The sequence below is a fragment of the Diceros bicornis genome, chromosome 14 (assembly GCF_020826845.1).
Source record: "Diceros bicornis minor isolate mBicDic1 chromosome 14, mDicBic1.mat.cur, whole genome shotgun sequence".
NCBI classification, from domain to species: domain Eukaryota; kingdom Metazoa; phylum Chordata; class Mammalia; order Perissodactyla; family Rhinocerotidae; genus Diceros; species Diceros bicornis.
The window spans coordinates 3,417,712-3,435,701 of NC_080753.1; the positions used below are offsets into that span (position 1 = coordinate 3,417,712).

The window sequence follows — 17,990 nt, forward strand, 5'->3', positions numbered from 1 at the left end:
TTAAAAGTTCTTTTTCCTTACATTACATACAATACAAATTATATACTGATTCATTCATTCACATAAGTTTTATATTTAAAAACTGAACATCTTCCCCACCACAGTGTAACCTCCATAAGGGCAGAGACCAGGCATATTTGGCTCATCTTTCTGTGCCCAGAAGATAGTTGGTACCTGGTAGGCACTTAATAAATATTGATTTACTATAATGAATAAAGGAAGAAATGGAAAGCAGGAGATGAATTTTAACTGGGGAGGGGGACTGGGCCAGGTTCAGTACATGACTCTAAGATAACGTAGATGAGAACAAGGAGGTGGTTTCAAGTTGTTCGTACAATTTTAGCCATTTCATCTTACCTAAAAGAAACCATGGGCCCTAAGCCTTTTTCAATATAGGGAGAACTGCGGTGAGACGTGTGTGCCTAACCAAATGAAATTATCTGGAGAAAGCAGGGGGACAAATGGCAGCAAGAGATGATGCCATTTACTGCACTCTTACGCGTCAGTGCCGGTGCATTACTCCCCTTAACCCCACAAGACACTCTGAACCAGTACAATTAACCCCATTTTATAGACTAGTATCATTATGCTGCAAAAACAACCTTTAGATCCTAATCGCATTATAGTAAAGATTCATGAGTTTACGGTTGGAATATAAACAAACTCGTTTTGTTGAAAAAAATTAATACATGAGCTCTATAATTGTGAACACCACTTCTTACCCATCAAGTTCAGATAACAGTTTTGGTCTTAGTGTCAACAAACCTAAATAAGGTCCCCCCCAAAAACTCCCAAATGAACAATAATTTACTCTTCTTCCCCACACACCTGCATACACAAATACATAAAAACATATGCTCTAAGATTAAATTGAGGACTCTATTTCACTACAATAATTTACATGTAGTTAAAAAGGGTATACCAATCAATCGCAATTTTCTTCACCTATGGAGTTAAAATTATATTACACAATAATGTACTTACTTTTCTGTTAATAAATTGATATATAAAAGGAAATATTCCATATTTCTAATATGCTATTATATTTTTAAAATATTATGGATTTTTAGAATAAATTTTAAAGATAGAGGTTATCAACTTTAGTAAGAATATTATTGCATTTTAGGGAAAATGAAGAAAAAATTGAAGGAGTTAAGGAAAGTTAAAAGAGAATTAATCAGGCAATGAGTTTGGAGAAAGCAGAAGACTACCTAGAAAAAGGGAAAGAGCGATTACTGTTCTCAATAATGGAAACAGAGTCTTCAAAAGGAGGAAGGTTCATATTTCAAAAAGTAATAAAGTAGCCCAAATGGATATTGAAGTTGGTTATTAAAACATTTTGTAGTAGCAAAGAAAATGTTTCAATATCTTAATACCAACTATATCCCCCTGGATTCCTATTGCAGTTTAGAACCCTATTAATAATTTCAGTGTATCAGGCTTTATTTTATTTCAGAATATATATTTGGATATATAACCTATTAGCCAATATGAACCCTTCCCTTATGAATTGCACAGTCAATACAATTATAACATTCTATTTTGTAGTCATCAGCTAAACCTCAAATAAAATACTGTCCAGCATATAAAATTATATGTCCTTTAAAGGTTGTTATTATTAGATTTTCAATTCAGTTTAACTTTTATTAAAAAGTATCTCCTTTTTTGATGTAACTTTAAAAACCCACAAATTCCCCCTAAGCCCATAGTATGAATTTTAAGGGTATCTAAAACAACCACATTTCAGGTTCAAACACTGATAAACATTTTAGAACATACACACACACACACACACACACACACACACTCACAGCCGCTCACTCACGTTCACATGCCACAGACCGAAACAGAAGACCAATGAAAGAAAACACATTAAACTAACCACCTAAGTAATTATTTACATTTCTAAAGTTAAAACTCTTCATATGAAAAGTTTAAGTAGGTAACAAAATCAGAAAAATATTTTTGACTGTTCAAAAGACATTATTTAAAGACAAAAGAGAACTAATTCATTTATGAATTCAGGAGGATATAGTAATGCTACAGAATTATTTGAGGCATCTATAGAGATAACTAGCCAGCCCTGGTGGTCTAGTGGTTACCATCCAGCGCTCTCACCACGATGATGGCCCAGGTTCGTGTTCCAGTCAAGGAACGCCCCACCCATCTGTTGATTGTCACACTGTCGAGGCTGCGTGTTATTGTGATGCTGAAATCTATGCCACCAGGATTTCAAATACCAGCAGGATCACCCATGGTGGACAGGTTTTAGTGGACCTTCCAGACTCAGACAGAGTAGGAAGAAGGACTTGTTCACCCAATTCTGAAACAAGTGGCCATGAAAACCCTATGAATAGCAGTGCAGCACTGTCTGATACAGTGCCAGAAAGTGAGAGGTAGGTGCAGAACAACAGGGCAGGGTTCCGCTCTGCTGTACACAAGGTCACCAGGAATCGGAATCCACTCCATGGCACTAAAAACAAGTAGAAATAACTGATACAAAAATTTTGCAGACTACAGGTGATGGATTACATGTTAAGGAGCAGAAATTATAAGATTAAAGCAGAAAAGATTCTTCTCTGTGAATTATTCAAAGGAGCCAGGATCTAATGACAAATAAATACAAGAAAGAGAGGAGCAACTTCTTAAGACAACAAAGTGCACACACCACTGAAGCGTTTGTGGGCCTTTGTGTCGCGACAGTGGAGAAGACAACTGTGTAACAAACTCACTTTAAAACAGACACAGCAGAAATGGCTTTCTAGATTTAGTTATATTATCTTCCTAGAAGTCTGGGATCCTGATCTACTTTGTGAAATAAACAATAATTGTACTATTGAGATTTAAAACACACACACACACACACACACACACACACACACACAAGACCTGGGGTATTAAATTTAGGTAGGAACTTTAGAAGTTCCCTGGGGGAGCAGACCGTGGCTGTGGGGGCTGAGTGACCTGACCCGAGGCACACACCCAAACAGCAGCAGAGCTTATATTTGGCCCTATATCTGTCCACTACCAATTACCGAGGGCCTATTACACGCCCGATGCTAAATATATATTATCTTTACTCTTTATAATAACTCTTCAGGGAGGACATTATTATTATCTCTACTATAGAAAGGACCAAACTGAGAGATTTAGAGATGAAATAACTTGCAGAAGGTCAGTTAGCTGTAGAATAGCCAAGGTTCGCAGACGATTCTAGCTTCACAGCCAGCATGTTTTCCTAGATACAAAATGGCATCCCTGCTCACATCAACATCGAGAGCACCAGTCTTTAATCCGGTCAGAGTTTTCAGACAAACAGAGTTTCTCGTCAAATTCAGATGAGAACCTATTTATTTGAAATTCAATGAAGGAAGCAATGGAGAAGAGGAATAATTTAGTACAGAATTTTTGGTATAACTAAGTAAAATAAGACTTTTGAAAAGGTGAAATCATAAAAGAGAACAATGAAAAAATTGTTAGAAGAGAATCAGTGTCTCTTCTCTCTTCACTGGTTGTCGTTACAGAGGCAGACCACTATTGCCATAGAGATAAGCAAGTATTGCTATGGAGACAGAGAAAATGGAATTGTTTGTCATATTCACAGAAACTCGCAGCAACATCTTTTTAATTAGGTCAACAGCAAAATCGGAAGGAAGGCAAGCAGAACGCCAGTTTTAGTCATTTCAAATCCATAAACCAATAGAGACCAGAGGTATTATTTTATAACATGCAAGTTTTGTTTTTAGTTGGCTTTAGATTTTATGTTTCTATTCTGGTCTGTAAGTGTGAGTCTACCAGGTTCTGAACGAATTAACCTTAGAAGAATGAAGTAGCGCTGCCGACGTCTTTTAGATGCAATGTCTCCAGGGAACTGGGAAGCCATTCAGTTTCCCATATGGCCCCTCTGCTGATCCCAGCTCTGAAAGCCTTTCCCTAGCTGGAGTCCTCTTCCAGATCTCATGAACTGAGGTGAAGCACAGATCTCTTTACACAAAGCCCTTCTTCACAGCTTCCCTAGGGCACAGAAGTCATGAGCAACTTCTTTGCAGAAACTCATGTTCTTTATAGAGAATAATTAAAGAAAACTCAAACCCAAAATTTCTGTGGTTAGGTCTATGTGTCAACATGTGAGTAACTCAAGAGCTCTCAGTCTGTATTCTCACCAGAAATCTTAATTTTTGAAATTGTGGTTTTCTATTTCGGGACAGCTTTCACAATCCATGTCCAATACACGAAGACGCACCACTAACACACGTCTTCACCATCGCTGTTAAGTGCATTCCATTCTCTAGGCTTTAAACTCTTCTCTCACGGTGCACATAGCTACGGTAGAAGTCAACTTTTCCTATTCGTGTGCCACTGCTGCTGAGCATTCCTACACTTCCTATACGTGGTACATTTTCAACTGACTTTTGTGTGACCTCATTAGGTTTCTTGAGACCTTGAGCATTTTCCTAGTAAATATAAAATCCAAAAGAAACAACAGGCCTTGGAGCCAAAGGTTCAGTCTTCATCCAGGCATTCTCCTCTAAACGGTCACTGAAGGGAAGGAGACTGAATGAGGAACAAATATCTTCACAAAATTTTCCCTGGCTAAAATGTGTTATAAAAGACTCATTAAAGATATAATATAGTCATCCTTTAAAAATATGTAATTAACCAGAAAAACAATTTTAAATTTTCTAATAAAGTATACATATATGAAAAATATTACTAAAAAGAAAACAGAGGTCAAGAGTCCTTTACTTTAATGTAGAAATACAGAACATATGAGTAAGATTTCCCTAGAGTCATATCAAAAACTATAGCGAAGTTCTTTATATAACAGAAATAGGTTAGAGCGTGGTTGGGTGAGCAAGACAATGGAACAAATCTTTAACTCTCAATTACTAAGATGCAAAGGGATAAAAATGCATCCACTCTGAATGGGAGCACTGATGTAGGACAAACTGTGTGCGGGCCCTCAACAGCCTGGCAGCAAGGTTGTTAGGAGTAAATAGTGTCATGAATATTTGTGAAAGTGTGAATTTGGGAAATGGTATACAGTATAAGGGATGCTTTACCAAACCTTTTCTTGGAAAATCTAAGAAATAAAAGGAGGAAAAAAAAAACAAATAAAAACATTTTCCTATAAATTGTACCCAAATAGCACTTCTGAAAAGAGTTCCTTAGAATAATAGCCACTGTCTGATGGCAGAATATTTTCGTTAAAATGTACAGTCAAATAATGTATATATAAGACACTGTAAGAAAACGGGTATTCCAAAGTAGCAACATGTAGACTCTGTTCTTTCTTAGTGGTAAATTAAACCAGGATAAAGAAGCAAAAGCTGTTAAAGATCTGGAGACCATAGGAGAGTTTCAGAGCAGAGCAGGAGTGAGGATTAGAGCCAGGAAATGCATAAGACAGGGATGACAGAGGGAAAGCTGAGGGCATCTGGGTTACTCGAATTGAGAAAGAATGGCATTAACAATGTTTTCTAGTTTGAGTTTTTCAGCAACAAGAAGCACTATTTAATAATGACTTCATGAATAATTGTGTCCTTGAGTAGGGCTGCAAAGGCAGATTAGATAAACCTGGAAATATTATGTAACTATTTTCACCCCAGTTAACTTCTAAAAGAACACAGGCCTGCTGATAATTTGAAACACTGTAGCATGATGACGTCTGGGCTGTAACTCTGAGAGCAGCGCTGCTACAAATAAGAAATAAGACGGGTTAAGCTGGAGAGAGAAAGGTGCTTTGGAAAGACCTTTCCAATTTGGATAATAAACTTCTATTCACTTTTAAAAAATTTATTAAAAAAATACAAAATAGTTTAAATAGAATGGAGCTGACCAGTCCATGGCTGGACTTGGTTGTCCCTGAAGCATTTTTCCATTTTTGAGGTTCTATGACTTTATTATAAATAGAAAAAGAAACACAAAAATAGTAGGGAAAGTAGGATTTATTTCACTTGTTAACTGGCAGCTCAATCTGAGTTACAGCTTTAAAAAGTCATTCTAGCTTTTGTCCAAGGATTCAGATGGTGGAATGATGACAGAACGCTGATGGCTTCAAAGGACGAAATTGCTTAAAATGCAAGAGCAAGGATTTGTATTGGACTCAGGAACAAGTATATATAAAAAACAAACAGCATGGTGACTATAGTTAATGATACCGTATTGCATATTTGAAAGTTGCTAAGAGATTAGATCGTAAAAGTGCTCATCACAAGAAAAAACTTGTCACTGTGTGGTGATGAATGTTAATTAAACTTATTGTGTTAATCATTTTGCAATATATACATATATCAAATCACTATGTAGTACATCTAAAACTAATACAATGTTATATGTCAATTATATCTCAATAAAAATTTTAAAAAAAGAAAAAAGAAACCAAAACAAGCTTGCTTTGGATCCTAAACTTTAGAGACATTTAAATGGTTGCCAAAGCATGTTTTTGACATTTGTTTATACTCTACAGGACCCTCTCTTTCTTTCACGCCCTACTTCCAGCCATTTGCAAACTCTGTTAGATCAACCATTAAAAGGACTCCAGCATCTGAACTCTGCACAGTTTCTACTGGCATGTGGTCCAAGCCACTGAGCCCTCTCACCTGGCCTATTGCGATAAACACCCTGCAAGTCTCCTTATAGCCACTCTTACCCCTTGCAGTCTATTAGTTTCCACTCTGCAGTCAGAATGGTCCTTTCAGAACATAGATGAGATGAGGTTATTTTTCGGCTCAAATTCCTCAGTGGTTCTGCACCTCGTTCAGGCCTACAGTCGCATGTGACCTACAGTCACATGCCCACCGGCCTCCTCTGGTGCTTCTAAGATATTGAGCACAGGGATCCTCATGGTTTTTGTATTTACTGTTCCTTCTGCTGGAAATGTTCTGTCCCCACACATCACTGTCTCATGCTCTCAAGGCATTCAGGTCTATATCCAAATACCACTTCTCTGATCAGAGGTCTTCCCTGACCATCCAACCTAAAATGATCTCCTCTCTTCACATTCTATCCCTTAGCCTGATGGATGCTGTCTCTCTCCTCACATCACTTATAACCACTGGGCATGTTACCTGGTACTTGTTTGACATCTGTCTCTGCTATAAAACGTTAAGTTCCATGAGAGCAAGAGCTCTGTTCGATTCGTTCCCTGAGAAATCCTCAGAACCTAGAGCGGAACCTGGCAGATGTTTATTGAATGGATGTCTAAGACCTCCGAAAGCCAATCAAATCCATGAACACTACCAATCTGTTATACTGACACTGGGGAGCATCTAAAATGGGGTTCTCATTTGGGTGGAAGACAGCCCATCCATATTCCCCGAGAAGTGTGTTTTGGTTGCCACTAGAAGGGTTTGATATGGCCTTTCCCACTAACCTCCCCAGTGCTTCTACCCCTAACCATTTGGAATAAGTGGATCATAGAAAACACAATGAGACATTCCTATTAAATGAGAAATAAAGAACTTATAGTGTTGCATATCATAACAAGTCATAGTTTAAAATTATGTTTGAACTATTTATTTTCTCAACAGAACCAGTATGTTAGTACAATAAAAAAAAAAAGTATTTTTAGTTTTTTCTTTCTGACCTAGAGAAAAACACACCACTTGTTTCACGTGTCTAGCAAGAACGAGTGGTGGAGAGCCAGGAGGCGAAGGGAGAATCTGACGCTTTCAGACTCAAGTCTAGCTGACTGAACCAACATCGGGTGCTACAGATAAACGAGAAAGATGTCAAATTGTGTATTTCTCAGGCTTGGTGTCAACTCACTACAAGTGTCTTATTTTTAAAGAGAGGAAGTTAAACAAGTGATGAAGATGTATGAACCACAAAACTAAGCCATGACAGAAAGGAAAATCAGCCTAGAAAGAGACACAACTTCGTTTTTATAATTACATCATCAGATTGAAAGTTGGTTTCTCAATTGAAGAACAAGATATTCTACCAAAAATGATTAAATTTACCAGTGAGTGGAAGAAATAACATAGATCTGATGCTGATGGGATGGCATTATGGAGAAAAAGGAGATGGCAAAATCGTATTATGCCATTCTTCAGATTGAATTTGGATTCAATTTCAGAAAATATCAAGTATGAATGTTCATCCTGAAGAGACCAGGATTTCATATTTCTAAATCAAGGATAGACAGTGACATTTAGCTTGGCAGAGAAAAACGTCTTAACTCGAATGTTTTCAAGGCACTGGCCTTACTGGATTACTAGAGAACTGAAACTATATCTTTCAGAATCTTGTATCGCTTAGGGTTTATTCATAGAGACAGTGTTTGAAATTCCTTATAGCTAATAATTACAACGTTCTGTATTTTGAGATTTTATTAGCCTAGAAAATATTCCTTTTTTGTCTAATATTGTCAACTTCGAATAGTTCCTAAGGAGCAGTTGTGAGGTAGCAGTAAGTGGGCGTAGCATCATTCATCTGTGCAAAGTAAATCCCTGGAGATAACTGCATCAAAATGTAAGGGGGTGAGCCAATGAAACCACCTGAAGAGCTCGGAAATTTAGATCCTGTTCATTGCGTCTGCACTTTTCCTGGAGAACTTATTCCATCAGCAATCACATAAGATTTTTCTTGACTCTAATACTCTGACCTTTATTAGCAATTGATATTAACTACAGTATTCATTGTGAAATGTTCTCTCTCGCCTACTAATTACATGACATTGCTTTTATCCTACCCTGTTCTGGAATGTTTTATACCTACTACTTCTGACTATTCTTACTCTGACACTTGCTATGATTCTTCGTGTGATTTTTTTTTACCCTCAACATTGATTTTTATTCTATAACTTATATAACTTCCTTCTAACACTTAAATTTTATTTGAACACAAAATATATTTCTTAATCTGGTTTATTACTATACATATTTTTTCAGGTAATCATATACCACAGAGATCTATCCATAGTCGTACATAGAGATATTTTTTAACTGATATATAACTGACATTTAACATTATATTAGTTTCAGATGTATGACATAATGAGTCAATATTTGTGTATATTGTGAAATGATCACAGTAAGTCTAGTGAACATCCAACACCACATGTAGTTACAAATTTTTGGTTTTTAATATAGGCATCACCTTACATCTTTTCTTTCTTATTCCTGTCCTGATGGTTGAGAAAGATTTTACGGCTTCAACTATCACTTTTTATGCAGTTGATTATTGTGTATATCATAAATTTGACTTCTCTACTAAAGCCCAAGACCACATTTTATTTTTGCACTTGAGGGTTATACTTGCACCTAAACATTAGTATGTGAAAGGCACTCTCAAATGTTTGCTGAATAAATATAATCTTCATTCCTCCCCTGTTTCTGGCACCTCACGCATTTACAGAATGCTAGCGTTTCTACCCTCAGACAGAGTCTCAAATTCATAACCATGTTTTGGTTTCTATTTGTGCTATCACTAATTCAAGTCTTCACTACCTCCTGCATGGATTACTGTAAAAAGCCTTCTAGTCTCCATGTTTAAAATCTTTCTCAATGTCAACAAATTCTTTTTCTGCTATCACATACATCTTATGAAAGCACAACTCTCAGGAAGTCAAGCTGCAGTATCTCCCCACTGTCTTCAGAATTCAGAACAATTCAGCACCCATGTCTCAGCATGCCTTCCCAATTTTACTTCACTTCCTTTATTTCCATACATATGTGTTCTTATCAAAGTAGACTATGTACCCCTAAATATAATCTCAACTTTGATGACTCTATACTGCTTTTGCTAAAAGAATGTTCTGGATTGTAATGCTCTCCCTACCACTCACTCCTTTCTGTTGAATTGTCAACAATCCAGCCATCCTTAAGAGTCTACACTAAATGTTCTCCTCTCTAAGAAGTTTTTCTAGATCCTTACACAGAATATTCTTGGAATGAATCTCTGTAACATTTGGTTTATATGACACATACCAAAGTGTACTTGGTATTTTATTTATTTATGTAATTCTTTTATTCCACAACTAGACTGCAAACTTCTTGTAGGCTAGAAGATTATTCATTTATTTTAATGACCTGAATCCCTTAGGAAATGCTTTTCTTATAGTAAGAGATAAATTCCTTTTGTTTTTAACTGAACATAATCAGTGGGCTAGCAGCGTGCAACACATCACTGATTTTCCTTGAATTAAGTCGATGAATATAACTCAAGTTCTAAGTCCAAACTAAAACAATTAATTTCTAAAGAATAGGCTATTCTCACCAATAAATAAAGCAAATATAATATGCTACTTGAAGTTGTTGTGGAACATAGATGACTAAAAGCATAATAAAAAACTATAAAATACTCTGCTTCAACTTTAGACAAATCTTTGGAACAATGGAAATGCATGCTCATGCCTATCACTCCAATCACAGAAGATCTCATACATTCTGTGCTGTCTTTGGAACTGCAAATAGCTGTGCCTCAAATAATGCACCTTTTTCCTCTTTGGTGCTTAATCTTCTTTGTTTTATGTTACTGCCTCCAAAAAAATCTAAATATTTCCAAGCCGTGAGTCTAATTTTTATCCTTTAATTCTATTTTATACTACAATAAGTATATAAATGTTAAAGAAACGTACAGTTTCAAGAAAGAGAGAGTGGTGAACAAGGCACAGAGATGTGAAAGATGGAACATAGGAGGAGGTTTAATTGGGCAACTGGGAGTTTCCAGAAGGCTTTTCTGAGAGGAGTTTCGGGAAAGTGATGAGAGAAATGCTGGACTGCAGGGGACTGAAGAGCAAACATTTGGCGAGAAAATATGAAAGTAAGTTTAAACAACTCTTCAGAGAACATTTTTGTTGGAGAAAAATAACTTTAACTCATATTAAATAATATTAAGATAAGGTCCCCCTGACATAATTGATAATAATATTTTTTTAAATACATTGAAAAATTCACACTTTTTACTGAGACAAAAACCACTTACTTATATAGCATATATAGAATATTCAGAATACTATTTTATGATAAACTGTGGCATACTGAAAATTGAAATCTCTCTGTAGCATATTAATATTTCATATTCATTTATTCATTCATTTATTCAGTAATTATATAAGCTATTTAGTAGTGTTTAGTCTTTAGTAAGTCCTCATTAACTTTCATTTATTATAATTATCATGCGCCTATTTTGAATGTCATATTCATATGTGAATATGAAAAAGAAATATTCTATTTAAGCTCAATTATTTTATATATGCATTGGCTTGTTCGTAGAATATTTTTTCCAAGCCTTGTATTAAACTTTTTCAGATCCTAAGTCCTTTGAGAAGTCAACCAAAGCTATGGACCTGTTTCCTCCAGAAATGAACATGTCCACATTTATACCAAAATGTTCACAGATTTTTAGCATATGAGAGCATTTTGTTTATCAAAAGCTGATACAAGTAGGGACATTTTCAGGTAAAAGAAGCTTCAAAACTCTTCATTTGAACTATTTTTAAAGAGAATCTTTCCAAGATATGTCACTCACTTTCCTGCCATCTTAACCAAATTATCCATCATCTTGATGGATAAAGGCCATGATTTTGGCCATAAATATTGTCCTAAGTCTTAGGACTAATGTTCTCAAAGCTGAGTCACGAGCAGTTGTTTGTTCCCGCGATCTGGACTCCATACTCCGCTGCATTTTTCAGTACTACTTTTCCGTGTTGTTGAAGCATTTCAGCTCGTCTTTTGCTATATATATGCTTCTAACAGCTCTGTCTCTGCTCCCAACTCATTCTGTCTGCATCAGGAACCAGAAAACAGAGAGGTTGAAACTATTTTTAAAGCTGAAATAAAATAGGCTATCAGCAAGGTTCTGAGACTGTTATTAATTTGTACGGTCATTATGATACCTATTTTTGGCTATTCAACTCTGTCTCTTTCTTCAGGAACTTTTCTATAATCCAGAAATTTGAGGGGCCTACCTAAACAGCTTTATGAAAAAAAATTGTAATGTCTCTAAAAGACATGATGATCTTTTGAAGTTCTTTATGTAGTCTTACTTCAACACACTCTGAAGAAAATGGCCATAAGGAATAGGCAACCTTTCTTGGTTACTCAGCCTATTTATCACTCATATGCTGTGTGAGCGTGCGTGTGCATGTGTGTGTGTTCAGTATAGTGAGCTCAGTGTTGGATAATTACTATTTGAACTTAGGATGTAAGACAAATGAATGGCAACTCACAGATTTCACAATTTGCTGCTGTAAATTATTCTCTACTTGTGTCCTTGTCCAAAAACATTGGAAATACGAGACAAAACAGTATAATCACGTTTTATATATAGTAGTATCAATTGGATACCATAAACAATATGAATGGTAAGTAATTATTATTCATATTATCCCACTTGATATTAGTGGGCTGTGATGGTTAATTTTGTGTTCACTTGACTGGGCTAAGGGATGCCCAGATAGCTGGTAAAACATTATTTCTCCATGTGTCTATGAGGATATTTCTGGAAGAGATCAGCATTTGAATCAATAGACTCAGCAAAGAAGATCTCCCTCACCAATGCAGGTGGGCATCACCCAATCTCGGGATCTGAAAAGAACAGAAAGGCAGAGGAAGGGCGGATGTGCTCTCACTTGAGCTGGGACGTCGATCTTCTCTTGCCCTTGGATATAGGTGCTTGTGGTTCTCAGGCCTTTGGATTCGGACTGGGACTTACACCATTGGCTTTCCTGGTTCTCAAGCCTTCGGGTTTGAACTGGAACTACAGTTTTTTCTGCCCTCCAGGTAGCAGACAGCAGATGATGGGACTTCTCAGCATCCACAGTTGCATGAGCCAGTCTCCCAAAACAAACCTCTTTCTATATGTCTATATGTCCTATTGGTTCTGTTTCTCTGGAGAATCCTAACTAACATATGGATGCACTTGGGAAAAATCCTAAATACTATTGAGAATAACCTTCTTCTGATCATCAAACTACAGTAAGTCAGTCCCTGGGCTAGTACTGGGGGGACATCAACAATAAATAAGATCTCTCTTGAGTGGTAAATCTCTATTGGGTGGAATAACATATATTATTCCAAAATAAATGCTTGGAATATTTATTCACAGAACATAACCTTCTTTTATGTGGATAATTAGTGCTACATAAGCAATCAGATGGCCAAACAATCACACTCTCCTTACACGAGATTGAAGACAATATAAGACAATATTGGCTTTATTTGCAGCATTAAATTTCTTTGAGTTACCATGCTTAATATAGTTCTTAAAGTTTAATGATGATAAAGGAAGTGGGCAAACCTAGATAACATAATATCAATGCAAAAAGTAATACACAAATTTTTCAAATATACAATTTTGGTAAGTCAAAGAAAGGTAAAGAGGAGTAAATTTTTGCAATTTATGGAATTCTTACAGTAAATAATACTAGCACTTAGAGAATTTGATATGGTGGTTCATACAGTCTATTTTAAGTCCAAATTTAAGTTTACAGGACTCTGAGGTTGGCTTTGTGTTTTTAATGGTTTTTTCCAAACACATTCTGAGCAAATGCCACGTATTGATCCGATAGTACTTTTAATTAGCAATGTCTTTTAGAATTAGATGTTAACATTTACAAAAAGAGCCAGAAGAAATAGCTCCTTGTTTTTTCCCCTCAGTTTTTCTTGTAAATTACTTTGCCAGTTGTCTGACCTGGCACAGTGGCCTTCCTGGTTCCTTTTGAGAAGTCATGAGGCCCTGAGGAGGGTGATTCCAGCATGAAGACCAGCACGCCCAGGATCTCTCTAGCTTCTTCCTTCCACGAGCCCAAACACTCAAAGCCAACATGTTACCCTTTTTCTACAGACGTGATGCCTCCTTTCTTTGCCCTGCCACTTTTGGAATGCATATCTATTTGGATTTTCTCTGATTTCTGAATTCATCCTTCAACAAACATACCATTTTTGGTCTCTTTTCCTTCTCAACGCCCATGGCAAGGGACAGCTCACTCCATTCCTGAAACAGCACAAGCTGCTGAACACACTCTGGGGAAAAGTCTGGGCCCTCAAACTGACTCGGAAGGTGGATTAAGACATAAATCTAACTTAAGGCCTTATGCTGCGTGAAAATGGTGCGCTGGTGCGGAAATGTCTCCAGACCTCTGAGCGCTCATCACATAGGCTTTCCTCAACTGGAGAATATTACCAGCAGTTAGCTATTGCCCATTACAATTTGAGGTCACCCTGGTGGAAGATATCCTAGGATCAAATGAGTCCCTACAGGACTATAGGACCTTCAGAAGAAATCAAGTGTAAAATGAACCTCAGAAAGCCTTAATCATAAAAAAATTATGTTCTGTACCAATTGAACTCCAAGCCTAGATAACCCCTCCACCAAATTAGGTCTCTTTCTGATCCAGAAACTTCAGCTTAAACAGCCCATGAATAAGAATGTGAGGTAGGATATGTTTATTTAAACACACTATTATCTATATAGTTCAGTGGCCTTTATGTGAAGACCACTAAAGCATGACAAATGAAAGAAAACTCTTCTGAATCACAGGGACATCATGAGAGGAGGCTTTGAAGGAATGAAAAAACCTTAAACCTGTATCAACTCAATGCATCTAATATTTAAGAAGACTATTTCTTTGCTCTTGCCTTTGTTTTCATAACTATAAAGAGAAACGTGCCATTTGGTTAAGGTAACTGCTGGTGGCTCAGTGTAACCATGGCTCCATAAAAGTGTGTGTAGGTTTTGCTTCACTGTGCAACTTCTCCTTAGAAGAGACAATGTTACAGCCAACTCCAGGAAGAAATATCTCTCCACTTGATGTGCTGGACCATCACAGAGTCCACTTCAGAGGGGCCTGGGAGACCCATCGTGCCCTGGAAGTTACTCAGGAAAACCGAAGCAGCAGCCCCGTGATCATGACCCTTAAAGATGTTCTGAAGTGTTCCACACCCATGCAGAAAAAGCACCCCCTCAGGACCCCTCGCAAGAGAGTAACTCAGTATCCTCGTGAAAAAAGCATGGAAGATTATGAAGACTCATCTTTTAAAAACACACTGGAGTATACATTAGATAATGTCAACATTAGATTGGATAGCAATGAACATTTGGAAAATGGAAAAAAAGAACTTATTCTCCTTTACATATACACGTGCAGATAAACACAAGCGGGCCCGTATGAATTCATACAAATGCACACAGATGCACGCTAACGTGTGTGTGTGTGTGCGTGTGTGTGTGTGTAATGTATATGTGATTGGGCCCATCTAAAAATCAGACACCAAGTATCCATAATACATTACTCACATATACTTAAAGATACAAGCAATGGATATTACATTTGGAAATATATGGCGCAGATACCTGCAATTTTTTTTTAATTTCAGTAAGATTTTGGGAAAATATTCTATTTCTTACCTACATTTCCAGTCATTAAGTACGAATTCTGAAAGTCCATCATCCCCATTCCAACAATGTGTATAAAATCTTCAATCACCTGCATTAACTCTATTGAGCCTGGGTAAATCTACAAAAATAAGCAAAGGTTAGATGAAATAAAAAGTCTATAAGATGGAATATATAACAAGAATTTAAAAAACTACATAATGAGATCATAAATGAGCTCTGATTTATTTGAAGAAATTTCTGCAACTGCCAACAGATGTATTTTTTGAACTAATAGTTGAGAATGACACCAAGTGTCACACAGCAAGAACTACGGAGGTGACATGTCACAGTGATTAACCCTCTATAATCTAAGGAAACTCAAAATATCTAACCGATTGTAGACTTAGAAACAGCACATCTTTACTTTTGATGGGTTCCTTTTCTCACTTAGATATAACATGAAACAAACACTGAAATTTTGAGCTTTTTACATTTTTTACTTCGCATCTATCTGATGGACACTGAAGAAAAAACAATTATTATTGCCATCATGAAGATATTTACAAACTATTAAGTTCACTGCAAAATAGTTAAACATCTCGAGAGAGACATTTATTTCTAATGATTATAATAGCCACTGTACGAATAATAATGTTAGCAATGATTTTACGATCATCAGACTAGCTCTAGTGTTGGTGCTCCAAATGTACATACACAAAACACACCCGACACCATGTGCCCCACGCAGTACAAGCAGATGAGTGTTTCCTTAGAGACAACCTGGTTCTGGCAACAGCTCACAGTGTGTGGAATATGAAAGCCACTTAAAAGTCACATGAATTTTAGCATGTAACCCATAAGGCCTATAAAGTCAGCCTGCATTACACAACCATATTAGAGCAGAAAGTCTTTTGAAGTTAGGTTCAATTCTTTGAGCCATCCAGCGCCACTGCAGCTTCTAGCCTTGAAAAACTTAAGTGGATGAGGGAGTTTTAGTGCTTTGTATTCGCAAAGGCTAGTGCAGAAGAAGAGACACTGATTAGCAGGAAAGCAAACAGCGAGAGTGGACGGGGACGGGGTAGGAGGAAGACACGCTGGCAGGGTGGACAGCAGGCACAGGTGAGCAGTTCTACAGGAGCTGTGGCTGTGCCCATCTAAAGTCAGACAGCGAGGATGCATCTATAGTTGTAATTTTTTTTAATATCAGAAAGATTTGGGGAGAAATGCTATTTCTTACCTACATTTCCAATCACTAAATATGAACTCTGAAAGTTGATCATCCTCATTCTAAAAATGTGCATGAGATTTCCATCTGCTCCAAGCTCCAGCTACTACTGTACTTTTCCTTCGTGTCTGTGTAGGTGTATGTGTATATGAGTATGTGGAGTGGAAGGGTAAATACGAATTAAAAATAAGAGGCTTAATTCTCCCTATTGAAAGGGGACTCCTTCCCCCAGCCCCACCCCCTCCTCCCTTTTCTCAGAGATTTTACTTTAGAGAACTAGTAATTGTTAAGTTCCTTCTCTGTCTCTTTGAAATGTATGTAACTCTTTCTAAAAGCTGAATAGCCTTTTAAAGGCTGAAAGACCCAGGAATGTCCCTCTTTGAAATGCAGTCATCAAGGACCACAGAGCCCCCAGTTCTTGCTGCTGTGGAGGAGGGAGTCTAACCTCAGCAGGTGCCTGGCTCTAAGCTGCAAAACCACCTTCAGTTTTTAAGATACTGGGAGAAAGTTACTTTTTCTTTGGATAAAGCCAGTTCACTAACGAGAAGGTCACCCAATTCCTGAGTGAATTTAGGATGAACTCTGTGACGACTGGTGCTGTCAAGTCCTCCTACGAGCACGAGTTACTGTTTATCTTGAGGACATATGTGTGATGGGTTGTCTCCCTTGGCTGTACAAAAGGGTGGGATTTCTTTCTGCCTTTTTGATCTCTTAGTGGATTGCCTGTGAAGGGCATCACATTCTAGTTTAACGTTTATTTAATAGTAAAATTGTTTTCTTTTCCTCTACCTTTGTGGAGAAGCTTTCTAGATTGGCAGTAGATTTGTTCTTAATTATATTTTACCAATAGTATCGAATGTTGTAGAGCAGGAGTTGGTAAATGTTTTTCTAGAAAGGGTCAGACAGTGACTATTTCAGGCTTTTTGGTCATGGGGTCTCTGTTGGAAATACTCATCTCTGTCCTCCGTGTACTAAAACAGTCATAGATAATACATAAATGAATGGGGGTGGCTATAGTCTCAAACTTTATTTACAAAGCAGGTGTCAGGCTGGAATCGGCTCACTGGCCACAGTTTGCCCACTCCTGTTGTAGAGACACATGAATTTTTCAGTATAACAAGGAAATACAGAACATAATAGCCTGAGTGAAATGGTTTGACTTGACTGAAATGGACTTATCAACTCCAACCACAATGATGGTGTATAAAATAGTGCTTTGGAGAGTCTTGGAGTCTTTTCTTCACTTTAGTATACGATGTTTTTACTAGGATGCTTTAACTAAACATAGTTTGTTCCTTCATAACTGGGGCTTATGTGTAGCAAACAAGTTCTGAAATGGCTCTATTTATCATTCAGAAGTGTAAACTATGTTTGCAAAACCCTTCTGACGTCGATACTCACGGTTTTACTCAGCCAGTTCTCCAAATGCACACAGACCTAT

General features: G+C 37.1%; 1 protein-coding gene across 1 annotated transcript in view; it reads right to left on the bottom strand.

The window, feature by feature from the left end:
- ADGRB3 (adhesion G protein-coupled receptor B3) overlaps positions 1-17,990 on the bottom strand; it is a 661,473-nt gene that overhangs the window by 298,732 nt on the left and 344,751 nt on the right. Inside the window, exon 13 of the mRNA XM_058554075.1 lies at positions 15,355-15,463. Within this exon, the coding sequence (XP_058410058.1) occupies positions 15,355-15,463 (109 nt within the window). The remainder of the gene's footprint in view (positions 1-15,354; positions 15,464-17,990) is intronic.